The 13,143-nt window shown below is 47.2% G+C and overlaps 1 protein-coding gene across 2 annotated transcripts in view; it reads left to right on the forward strand.

The window, feature by feature from the left end:
* The first annotated feature begins 1,460 nt into the window (after positions 1-1,460).
* The window catches only part of LOC127214357 (disks large homolog 5), a 104,510-nt gene continuing 92,827 nt past the window's right edge, over positions 1,461-13,143 (forward strand). For both annotated transcript variants that reach the window (XM_051174761.1, XM_051174762.1), the window contains exon 1: positions 1,461-1,764. In XM_051174761.1, coding sequence (XP_051030718.1) covers positions 1,461-1,764 — 304 coding nt within the window. The remainder of the gene's footprint in view (positions 1,765-13,143) is intronic.

The raw sequence follows: 13,143 nt of genomic DNA on the forward strand, positions 1-13,143 counted from the left end.
TGCTGAGATTATTTCAGTGCTGCACAGCTGAGACTCCTGGTCTGATGTTCTTCTCACCCCCTTTCTCCTAAGGAAGAACCAGATGAGCAAATGTTCTCTTCCACCTTGAACATCATCCTGAGGCACTGGGCAACTTATGGGCAAAGCCTGGTACTCATGTTCTAGCCACTATACAGTTTGTTTCCCAGAAATAAACTTGTCTTTGGTCAAAGAATCAGGAAATTTTTAACACATTTACTTTGGATGACAGTGCCATAGGACAAGTTCTTGGCCATTGTCAGCAAGTGAGTCAGTGGTTGCAATGCAGAAGTTTGCAGTCTCCTCTGGCATGCAGACCCACACCAGGAGTGTGGTAGGTGCAATTGCTTTGGATGCAGTCAAGGGTAAGTAGCTGTATACAGAGGGCTGTTAGAAAAGGTGTGTTGGTGGGCTGAAGTCATTAGGGCAAGTAAAGTAACTGAGATTTGCTTTAATATTGGAGTAACACCGATGGGGTGAGTATTTGCCAGAAATCTCCAAAAAGCCCACAGCAAAAGCTCTTTATGCACACTCCACTTCTGCAAACATCCTATTGCCTTTGATTCTGGAGCTCAGATACAGGTGAGAGGAATGCTATTAACTGTGTTGGGGGATTTTATTGGGGAATTTTCTAAGAAAATCTTGGAATGGGGACCCATTCTGGAGAGGTCTTAAATGGGAGACAGAAGTCTAAGTTAAGTTGAATGTGTGTGTGTGTGTGTGTGTGTTCCCATTGTGTGCTCAGTTTATTTTGTAATTTTCAGGAGACCCTGGATTAGAGGCAGTATGTAAACCGGGTGGGAGATGATTTTCCCAATAGCTCAGGGGCTAAGGGCCCCCAGGGAAGGGGCGGGACCCTACCTCTCCTCCCAGTGTTTTAGTTGCCTGCCACCTCCTCCAGGCTGAAGGCGGGCCGGGGAGGAGAGAGGCCAGAGGGGCGGGGTACGGCTGGCCCGGCCGCGGCGTGGGAGCCCCGGTGAGCCGGGCAGGAGCCCTCGGGCGCCTGACGATTTCTACTTCCCCCACCCCCACCCCACCCCACCCCCCGCGGCGATCGATCGCAGTGTGCGGCGAGGCGGTGGGAGCGGAGGCGGAGCGGGAGGGGGGCATGCTTGGCTGCTGCAAGGCCTCGGGGCGCGCCCCGGCCGCCGTCTCCACCTCCGCCTCCTTCTTCTCCTCCTCCGTCTCCTCCTCCTCTTCCAGTCCCGCCGCCGCCGCCGCCGCAGCCAACATGGCTGCGCCCCGGAGCCCGGGAAGCGGCTGCTGAGAGCTGCCCGATCCTCCGGGCCCAAGGCTCGCAGGCCCCAACCCATGGGCCCCGCCGCCTCGCGGCTCCGGGTGCGCTAGGCTGCCGCCCAGTTCGGCGTGCAGCCCGCCAGCCTCAGGGAGCCCCGGCGCCGTCCGGCGGGGCGGGGCGGGGCGGCGCGGCGCGGGCCGCCACTATGGAGCCGCAGCGCCGGGAGCTGCTCGCCCAGTGTCAGCAGAGCCTGGCCCAGGCCATGACCGAGGTGGAGGCCGTGCTAGGGCTGCTGGAGGCCGCGGGAGCGCTGAGCCCGTGCGAGCGGCGGCAGCTGGACGAGGAGGCTGGAGGAGCCAAGGCGGAGTTGTTGCTCCAGCTGCTCTTGGCCAAGGAGCAGGACCACTTCCAGGACCTGCGTGCCGCGCTGGAGAAGACGCAGCCTCACCTGCTGCCCATTCTCTACCTGAACGGCGTCGTCGGGCCGCCGCAGTCCGCAGAGGGCGCGGGTGAGTGGCAGTCCTGTGGGGCCCCTCCTGCCCACTGGCCACCCCTTCTCTCTGCAGCTCACCAAGGTGGGGGTGGTGGAGGCTCTGGTCTGGGCCACTGCTCTACCTGTATGGCGCGGTGACACCTTCTCTCTTCGCGTATCGGGGAAGGGGCCCACGCCTGGACCTGAATTCACACTCTGTCTTGCGCGTCTCTGGGAACAATAACCCCTCACTGAAAGCCTTGTCTTCGCTCTCTTGGTTGCCACTGCTGCAGAGTCGCCGGGAGGCTACCAGGTCCGGTGGCTGGGAGGAGGTGGGAGGACACCACGGAAGGATGTCAATCAGCCCCATTTCTAAGCTCCTCACCGGAGGCTAGTCAGCTCTCGGGAGCAGAAGTTGCATTCAGCAATAGGAAATATAGGCCAGGGGCAGAAAGCCTAAGTTTTAATCCCTGTCACCCTGATACAGGACCACTCGTGCCATTTCAGTTTGTGGCCGGACCCGTTTTCTTCTCTTCCGCTGGATCTCAGTCTCTTAACTTGCCCAGATATGCTGTGAACTGTGCACAAGCCTTCCCCCAGTTTCTTTGGAAATTGTGGGCCCGGAAAAGTTGAGGAAGTTGCATTGCACCATGGGAAAATCTTAGTAGTGGTTGCTGTGGCTCAGTTCCCTCCCTGAGAGCTCTGAGTCCTAGTGGAGGAGCTCTGGTGACTGATTCCTCTGAGTGGTGCCCTTTGGAACCCCCTGTGTTCTTGCTCTTGGAAGTGACTGATTTGTAAGTGTGTGTAGGGGGAGGGGCACTGCTGGGAGTTTGTTCCTAGTGGTAGACTTGTCCTGACTGGGCTAGGGAGAGTAGAAGCCAGCCTCTTAGATAAGGAAGAAGGCATAGTGCAGGGAAAGGATGAGGGCTGGCATGCATGGTGTGTGTTGTGGCAGGACTTTCACCTTATCGCGTTCAATCACTGTTAACAGCATGTGGGCTATCAGTTATTCCTGCTTTGCCAGAGAGAAAACTGGCTTGTAGTGGTTAAAATGCTCAGCAAAGATTGAATGCCAAGGATTTGAATTATTGTCTATTGCTTTTAAAAACATAATTAGAGCCTGGAAACCACAAGTGTGCTTTGTGTAGGTCTTGTCCCTGTTTAGGGTGAACCAATACAATAATAGAATCAGTAAAGACACATCTGTGAAAGAATAGTGAATGAAGAGAGCTGGAAAATAAAACCTGCCCGTAGTAACTTGTGGGCCAGAGGTTGAGGATACCCCATTTATGGGACTGTTAAAACTATACTTATAAAAGAAGTGTGAGTTTATTAGGTGTCCCCTCCTTTGTCTAGCTGGGGGAAACTGACATACAGAGAGGCCGAACTGCCATCCACATAGCAGAACATTTCACTGGTGTCCTTGCCATCTCCCCTTGGACTTCTGGTTTTTGCACTCTGTTCCTCAAGTTTGAATCCTGTCCCTGCCAGTATGGTTTATTGGAGTTCCTAGGCAAAGCCCATAGACTGTTTGAATGTCCCTTTGAAGTTTCAGAAGGGCCTGTCACATGCAGCTAGAGGATAAAGGGCCTCATCAGAGTGACTTTTCTTTTCTCATTGCTTCTATTCCTTTTAAAAGCACGAAGTTTGTCAAAGATCTGTTTCCAGAAGCTTGTTGAAGAAGCACAGAAGTGAGAGGGCAGCCAAGAAGTTGTCCCAGGGATGTGTGTGCCTCAGCCCTAGGGTTAATCTCTGGCAAATGATAACTGGTGGACAGATTGCCGCTCACTTCTTATATCCCCCATACCTGGCAGTTAAGGGTCTGAGCTTTAAGGAGCTCCAGACCTCCAAGGAATGGGATACCGTAAGGTTGAGATTTATCCCTAGGGCTGTGGCTTTATGATCCATTTCCACACACTTTAGAATTCTGTTGGTTCAAAGAGGGTCATGAAATCCTTAGAAAAATAATTGTCAAGGAGGTTATTTAATAGGCTAGAAGGAATTAGTGAAGCATTTGATATGGCGAGACCTATCTGGAGCCTTCTCTGGACAAGGTGAAATGGTTATGAGCTGATGGGTGTTTGTGTGTCTCTTAATACTGTGATCGGAGAAACACAGGACTGGGTTCAGGGTCAAGCAGGGGCTTCTGTTCTGGGAATGATGTTCAGCATGTTGTGTCTTCTTTTCCCATCTCACTGACTTGTGGCAAACCCAGTGTCACAGAGTGGTGTCTTAACATCTTCCTTCCACCAGTTCCCAGGGCCAGGTGTCAGATTATCAGGGAAGATCAGAGGGCAGGAAGGTGACAGACACCAGGAGCCTCCCTCTTATTTCTTGTCTTGGGTGGTTCTCCTGTTAGCTGACCATGATAACACAATTATTGCTCATGAAGAACTCTGGTATCTTGCTCACACATGGAATTGTAGGGAAGGAAGCAAATTCCTTTGCCCCAGCTGATAACAATGAGAGGTGAGAGCTGCCCTTTACTGGGTGACTGTGGATTCCCATGTTGAGTTTGTGTTTCTCTTGTGAATTTGATTGTAACATCTGATTTCTCTCACAAAGATCCCCAAGCTCTGCTTCTGTGCCCTGCAGCCTGCCTCAGTCCTCAAGGGCAATATGTCTTCAGGCAGGGATGAGGTGTCCAGCTCTGGAGCTTGACTTGGTGGGCTGGAGGGCAGGCAGGCGGGATGTGTTCATGCATCTTATGCCTTGTTCAGGCAATGGGACACTTGAGGGGAGCTGGATCTATTGAGTGAAAGATAGAAGAGTAGGTTTTCTGCTCTCTTATAGACTGTGTACTATATACCTTTCTCCAGAAATGCCATTGGTACTTAGTGGCACTGACTAATTGCCATCTAGATGTCAAGGACTCCTTAGATTATTTTGTGCTGGGCTTCTCTTGAAAGACAGAAATTGGCTGCTTGCTGGATCTCGCCACCCATGTGCTTCAAGTTGTCTTATGTCTTTATTTCCTAGAGAGTATTTGACTTGCTGTCACCAACATGGATAAATGGCATAGGATTGTTGGTTGAAGAATTGGAGGACGGACTGGTATTTGAGCTGGAGATGAAAGAGATCTTGCCTTTTTCCTTTTTTGTTTTTTTTTTTTTAAGATTTGTTTTATTTTATGTATATTCTGTATAGATGGATGTTCTCTCCCATCTGGTCCCATAGCCATTTAGCCCCAAATAAATACACAGTCTTATATTAATTATAAACTGTTTGGCCATTGGCTCAGGCTTCTTATTGGCTAGCTCTTAATTATTAACCTATTTCTATTAATCTAAGTATTTCCACATGGACAGTATTGAAGAAAACATTGTGCTTGGGACCCACAGCCACACAGCTAGCAACACTAACACCTGTTTATAGAGTGGTCACAAAGAACTGCAGTTGCTAGCTGTGTGGCTGTGGGTCCCAAGCACAATGTATTCTTCAGGAGGTGACTTGACTGTACTGTCGAACTCTGAGCATGTCTCAGATGCTCACATTGATATTTCCACTTTCACTATGTCTGTGATGGAAGCTGGTGGTATGACATTAGTGTCTGAAGTCTTCAAGGTCACCCTCCAGGTACCAGTAGTGTAGGGCTGGCTGCTCAGGAGTGTCCTTGAGAGAGCCCCCAGATTGGATCTGCTTTTAAGTGCTGCCCTTAAAAGTGCTGTCAGTCCTGGCATTGGGTGTTTGATACTCCGCTCCTCTACTTCCTGGAAAGGTGAGGAGACTAGGAGAAAGAGTTCATCTCAGGCTTTTTTTTTTTTTTTTTTTTTTCTTTTGTCCCTACTTCATACTAAGCACCTGTACCTTCTGCAGCCCCAGTTGGAGGGAAACTGTGCAGTGATTTCCTAGGGAACCATGGGCTGCAGAGACAGCAGGCAGAGCAGGAGCATTGAGTTACATGGCTGGCTGGAGGAGGGCTGGTGTGTTTAGCAGGGAATTTTAAATTGGATAGGACTGGAGATAATTGGATTTTTCCCCCCTTTTCCTTCTTCATCATTTGCCTGCATCAGGTTGTAAGTCTCTGCGTGTGTGTCTCAGTTGGTGTTTTTGAAGTGGAATTCTACAAAAGCACTACAGAAACATTTTTACCTGAACAAGTGTTTGGAGTGTCCTATGTAGACTGTCCAGCCCTTTAACCCTGGGCAGGATGGTGACTGCCATTCACTGCAGTCTAAGTAAGGGTCATAACTCATCTACTTTGAGGGTTGATTTTTAATTGTAGTAAGACTTACATACCATATGACTTACCCTGAGCCATTTTGTTTTCACTATAACAACATATAAAATATGGATATAGCATTTAAGTGTGCATTTCAGTGGCAGGTAGTATTTTTAGACCATTGTGCAGTCCGTATCATTATCTGTTTCCAAAACTTTTCCATCTTGTAAAGAGTGTCCATTAACTCTCTAGTGCGCCCCCACAACTACTACTCTACTTTCTGTTTGCATGAACATAACTAATTTAGGTATCTGTTATAGGTGAACTCAGTATATCCCTCTTCCTAGTATGTATATATTGTATGTATGCATATACACACATGTGCAAAGGCCAGAGAAGACTATTGAAGGTGCTTCTTCTACCACTCTCTCTCTGTGTTATTCTCTGGAGTTAAGGTCTTTTATTGAAACTAGAGTTTCTCTCTCTCTCTCTCTCTCTCTCTCTCTCTCTCTCTCTCTCTCTCTCTCATATATGTTGATAGCCAACAAGCCCCAACAGTCCTCCTGATCCCTCCCTGCATCACTGAGGACTGAGGTTAAAGGTGTGTGTGGTTACCTCTGACTTTTTATGTGGACAGTCATCATCTGAACTTAGGTCTTCAAGCCAGTCTCCCCAGCCCTTCAATATTTGTCTTAGAGCCGACTGTAGTGGCTCATGCTTTTAAACCCAGTACTAGGGAGACAGGCAGGTGGAGCTCTGTGAGTTCAAAGCCAGCCTGGACTACATAGAGAGTTCCAGGGCAGCCAGGACTACACAGTGAGACTTTGACTTGAAAAAAACCAAAAACATGTTTGTCTTCATAGCATGTGACATATGTCAGAATTTCCTTGTAGAGATTGAATGATGCTCCATTCTTGATACATGCTATACTTTCTCTTTTCATCAGTTAGGGACACTTGGTAGTTCTACATTTTGACTGTTGTGATTCATACTGCTATGAGTGGCACTATGCACATATCTATTTAGCCCTTGCTCTTAGGACCATGTAGCAGTTTCGTATGCAATTTATTGAAGAGCTGTCTTATTGGTTGCTTTCTGTCCCTAACACCTTAACTTGGGGCTGGGTGGAAGCCTAGTTATAACATTTTCTTTGATTTAAAATGTAAGTGTAATGCACATTCACACATGTGTGTGCATGCATGTACACACATGTACACACACACACACACATCCCTCCAAATTCCTTTGGATTGCAAAGGAATTAATTTCAGAAGTTGTATGTGACTCCTTTGAGGCCAGACCTTAACTATACAATCCTAGCAAAATTCAGAGCTAGCAGCCAAGGATGGAATACTCATTTCCTCCACTTTCACAGTGCTAATAGCTTCATTCCAAAGGGCTTGAAGTATACTGGGCATTTCTGCTTCATAGACCACTCAGGCTTGGTTTGCTTTCTCATCTTGAGACCAGGGTACCAGCTCTATCAAGTTGTTCTTTAAAAAGGCTTGGGTCAGCATTTCCCCAGAAAACATGTTCTGATGTCATGCGGATACTGTTTTTACCTCGCTGTGGTCCAGTGCATATGGATAGCACTCTTTTGAACAGGCCTAACTCCTTAATGTTGGGCTCTTGAGAGCCATTGTGGGCCAGTGCGCTTTGGGGCTTTGCTAGATTAGCTCCAGAGTAATTAGATCACAGAGTCATTTTCTGTGGGACATCTTGGAGCATCTGTGTTCAGAGCAATGCATGTGAGAAACCTCAGTTTTAGACATGGTACTGGGACACAGCATGTATTATTTATTTTCTTTCCCCTGCTCCTTTCATTTGGACGCTCAAGCTATAAACATTTCCCCTTCTTTTAGCTTCTAACACCAGCTGAACTAGACATGTCCAGGAGCTGTCAGACTTCAGGCATGTGATCCTTCTGGGCCTGATGTGACTTAACTAAATAAAGTCAGATTTTATGAACATTATCTTAGGGATGATTTTCTGCGGGATCAAAGCAGCGGGCCTAGGCCTTGGCCCACAAGTCAGGGCTTCTTGGGGGGGGGTGCCTTGGAAGGATGTATGTGGACTGCTATGGCTGTCTGAGGAGACCTCACAACTGTTGGTTAAGAACAAGTCTTTATTGGTTGGGCCTTTGACAGGAACTATCATGGACAATGGAGAAGATGGTCTCTGTTCTGAGAATGTCATGACATTCTGAGGATGGGTGACATGGGTCCAGGTGGTTTGGATGTTGTAGGTGTAATTGGAACTAGGGAGCAAAGCTCTAGGAGTGGAGGCAGTTGAATATTACAAATGTACTCTTAAGGGCCCAGAAATTTATGTTTACACCCTAGTACTTCCATCCCAAGCTCTGCGACTCCATCAGCGGTCTGACTTTTGGGACTACCTCTTCCCCTTCTGTGAAAGGGATCACTTGTGTTCTCTGAGGGCATTGATGAGGGCCACTGTCACTGTGCCTGCTGTGAGTGGCTTGCCCTTAAGAATAGCAACAGCCTTGGCTTGTATATGAACTAAAAAATTGTCACAAGATACAGACCATGCATGGGGTTAAAGTGAGAGGAGCTCAGGGGAGAATCTAGGGTGTCCATCAGTGGAGAGTCTAGGCTGTGTCTCTGTAGTGAGTTGGTTTCCTGAGATTTATTGAGGCATCACAATGCCCTGTGAAAAGGACCTTTTTCTCAGAGAGATGAGCACAGGGAACTCAGGGAAGGCACTCAGAGGAAAGTTCAAATAAGCAAAGCTCTATCTTCCCTCTTCCCTGCCTTTTATAAATGCTTTGTCTTCTCAAGCCTGTGGAAATGGACTGGATGATATAAGGAATAGCCCTGTAGCTGTACTGGCCTCTTCCAGCAATGTTAGATTCCTGTATTTTAAAGCAAATCCCAGCTAGCATATCACTTCACTTAAAAATATCTCAGGTCGAGAGGAAACATGGCACCCACGATCACTTCGCATCTGTACTCACTGCTGTTCCGCAGGACTTCCACCTTCGCCCTCACCATCATAGTGGGCGCCCTTTTCTTTGAGCGCGCCTTCGATCAGGGCGCAGATTCGATCTATGAGCACATCAACGAGGGGAAGCTATGGAAACACATAAAGCACAAGTATGAGAACAAGGAGTAATCCCTTGTGCCAATGGCCAGAAGGAGGACTACCACCCGTCACCTGTTTGCCTGGAGCTAGGCCTCAGCCTGAAGATGAGTTTGAAGTTTCTCTTCATGGACCACCTGTACAAGCAAGCAGTGACTCCACCCTACAAACAGACTCTAGCTTCTGCTGTGTTTGAAGTGTATGACGACAGTTATCAGCAAATAAAAGTAAATTGTTCATGAAAGAAGAAAAATATCTCAGGTCTGTCTCAAAACAACCAACACTCACCCTGGTCTTTGCCCCGCCCTCCCTCATACTAAGGCCTCTCAAGAAAGCTCAGTGGATCTGATTGCAGCATTGCCTGTTTGCATGAGGTCCCACAACTTTTGGTTAGGGGGTAATTGTGACACACAGATCACAGCTTCATCTGAGTGTGTATCTATCTGTCCCTTCCGTCGCTTGTCAGTATGTGCTCAGTCCCTGCTGCACTTTTTGCCTTCTACTATCTTGACTCTGCTGAGTGTCAGGCCCACAAAGGTCATATCTATATCAGCATGATCTATGAAGGGACCCTGGATCCATTCTGAGCACCCTGCTCTGGATTTGTTAAGCCATCTTCATGCCAATTTGGTATTCAGTTTTCCTTGTATTATCAGATAATTTGTTTAAATGTGGATCTTACCAAGGTGTCCCTGTTATATTTAATTGATGGCATCTTAGGAATCTTGGGAGGAATTAGGGAGCAGGCTGTTATCGTGTATGCTGGGTGTCCTGGAATTCATGACATATGCCATCATGCTCAGCTTGGATACTTTGTAGAAATCATCTGTGGTGTCCCCTTCCCCAGTCTCATCCCTGGAGAGAGAAGAGCTAGTTCACAGCTCTACCTTGCTGTACCGGTGTTAAGTCATGGCTGGTTCCAGAGAATGCTGCTTATGGGGCCATTCTTCCACCTGCTTCCTCTGTACTTTTGTGGGTGTCCTTTTGAGGTGAACCATTTTAAAAATGACAAATGACCCAATGTGGCTAAAGAGAAACCAGCCCCTACTACCAAGGACAGTAATGTGGGGGAGAGTGAACTGAAGCCCTATTGGCCATTTGGTTAATTTTTGTGAGAAGTAGTTACCCTTTATTTATTTATTTTTGAAAAATTCTTCTTGCGCTTCAAACAAAACAAAACAAAAAACTGTCACTAGCTGGCCCAATCCTACATTGCATAAGAGAACCATTATCCTGTTGACACATTAACCAGCCCCTGTGAGCTGCCTGTGTAGGAAACAGCACCACAATTGCCTGTGAATGGGTCTGACTTTGGCAGGAGGGACCTCTATGTGGTTTTCTGTGACAAAACAGAAACCTCTCGGCTGCTGCCCTGCTTGCCACTAAACAAAGGTGTATTATGTCTGTTTTTATATTTTTTTAAAGATTTATTTATCTTATTGTATGAATGTTTTTGCCTGCATGTATATATCTTTTTCTGGGGGAGGGATCTTGAGACAGGGTTTCTCTGTGGAACTTTGTAGACCAGGCTGTCCTTGGACTCACAGAGATCCGCCTGCCTCTGTCTCTGGGATCAAAGGTGTGAACCACCACCTCCCGGCTGTATGTGGCTGTATGTATGTATCTTAACTACAAGTATGCCTGCAGCCCAAGGAGGGCAGAAAAGGGTGCTGCATCCCCTGGAACTAGAGTTATAGGAGGTTGTAAGCTGCAATGTAGGTGCTGGGAATTGAACCCTGGTGTACAGCAAGAACAACTGTGCTCATAACCAGTGAGCTGTCTCTCCAGCCCTTTGTCTGTTTTTATAGCTGTATTGTTCTCTCAATTGAACTGTCTGCATGGTACATATCTGACTCTGTAAAGTAGCCTGGGACCTGCAAATTAATCTGCTGTCTTCTTTTGACTTGTGACAAAATATTTCCCACATGTGGCAGCCATTTTTAAAAATACGAAAATAGACAAATGGAAAGAAAACACTTTTATTTGTATTATTTCTGTGTGAGTCTGAGTGTGTGTGCATGTGTAGAGATCAGAGGACAACTTGCAGGGGTCAGTTTTCTGGCCTCCAGTGGACTCCAGTAATTAAACATGGGTCACCAACCAGCTCTGGAGGCAAGTGCCCATACCTGTTGAGTTATTGTGCCAGCCGTGTGTGTGTGTGTGTGTGTGTGTGTGTGTGTGTGTGTGTATTTATTTATTTATTTATTTATTTATTTTTTGGAGTTTTGAGATAGGGTTTTACTGTGTAGACAGGGCTGGCCTGGAACTCCCTGTGTAGACCAGGCTGGCCTGGAACTCACAGAGATCCACCTTTGCCTCTGCCTCTGTCTCCTGAGTGCTTAGATTAAAGTTGTGAGCCACCACCAGGCAACAACCTTTTCAATAGTTGTATCTATCTCTGTTCTTTCCAAGTCTCTGTCTTCTTTGCTGTTTTTATGACTTTAATTTTAAGTATTTATTTATTTACTTATTTATTTGGGTCTTTTGTTTACATGCTTTTTGTCTACCAGATACATGTCTGGTGTCTTCAAAGAGCCAGGATTCCCTGGGACTATTACAGAAGGTTGTGAACTGTCATGTGGATGTTGGGAATTGAACCCTAGTTCATGCCATCTCTCCAGCTCTTAACACATTTTTCTCTTAAGCAGACTCAACTGGTTGGTTTATTTGTTTTTTAATATAAGATTTATTATTTTATGGATGTGAATGTTTTGTCTGTATATACATCCATCTGCACATTAGAAGAGGTCATCTGATCCCATGAAACTACAGTTATGGATGGTTATGAGTCACCATATGGGTACTGGGAATTGAACTCAGGACTTGTGTAAGAACAGCCAGTACTTTTAACCATTGAGCCATCTTTCCAGCCCCAAGCAGCCTCAAGTGTTGGGCACCATGGCAGGAAAGGCTCTTAGAGAGTACTCTCCCCAGGTTCCTATTTTACACAGGAAAACTAGCAGTGTAAATAAGGATACAAAGTGACAGATCTGGGCCCCGGATCTCCTTTCAGACTTGGAACTGCCTGGTTGGGTGTCTGGAAGCCTGGCCTGCTTTTTCCTCATGTGGGCCTGGCTTAGCAGCAATCATGGGCAAGTGACAGGATACCCCAGTGTTCCAAACTGTGCTCCAGCTTTATTCCCAGGCATTGAACCCAATGCTTTACCAGCCCATGTGGTTGATATTTGTGTTCTACAGTTGGGCAAAGTAGGCCAGTATTGTGAGTTCACTGCTCACTCAGGCCACCAGCTGCTCTGAAGCTGGCAAATGCTAGAGTCCTTGTCAGTTTCTTCATAAAGGCTGCATTTGTTCTCTTCTGCAGGCCTTCCTGTAAAAGTCCCCATTGAGATTTCTGGGTCCTGGGCCTGGGACACCCCCTCCCCACCTCCCGGCATCCCATCAACTGATGCATTCAGCAGCTGGGCTCTGGGCACCTGTCTCCAGATGGGCTTTTGGACAGTCCTAGAACATGAAGTCTAAATTTAGTGCTGAGTCAGAAAATGGGCCTGATTTTGGCAGGAGGAGTCTCCATGTGGCTTTCTTCCTGTGACACAGTAAAAACCTCTGATACTGCCACTCATGACTCCTTGGAGCTTAGTCACAGGTCAAAGTTCAAGCAGGAAAATGCTTCCCTTAGTCTCTGGCCTCAGGGGAAAAACCCTTTCCAAAGATAAGATGTTGGAGGCCCATAGACCCTGAGTCAGGGCCCACTGTGTAGCCTCAAGGGGACTGGAGCCAGTAGGAAGGGGGAAATGAAAACCATAACTTGGGGCTCTGCACCCCTCCCCTGAAAGCAATAGCTAGATCTGGTAGACCACATTTTCCTTCTCATTTCTGATATTAAATGACAGGTGACCTATATATGTTGTCCTAGGCCTGCTGTATTTTACAGACCCGGGGAGAGGGAACAGAATAGTGTCAGCCTCCCCGAGTCTATGGGAAGTGGTCAAGTCTTATATAACTGTCCTGAATCCAGTTTCCCACATACAAAAGAGCTAATCATGAGACTTAAGTCCAGAGCAGTGTAGGCCTCTTGCACTGGATCCCATGCTTCAGAGTGGAGCCCAGCCATGTCAGATTTTATCTGTCTATCCTTGCCTCCCTCTGTCAGTCAGTTTGCCTCTGGCTGCTGCTTTGTAGTAGATTCCATTAAGT

This window comes from Phodopus roborovskii, unplaced genomic scaffold, assembly GCF_943737965.1.
Source record: "Phodopus roborovskii unplaced genomic scaffold, PHOROB, whole genome shotgun sequence".
In the NCBI taxonomy this organism is placed as follows: domain Eukaryota; kingdom Metazoa; phylum Chordata; class Mammalia; order Rodentia; family Cricetidae; genus Phodopus; species Phodopus roborovskii.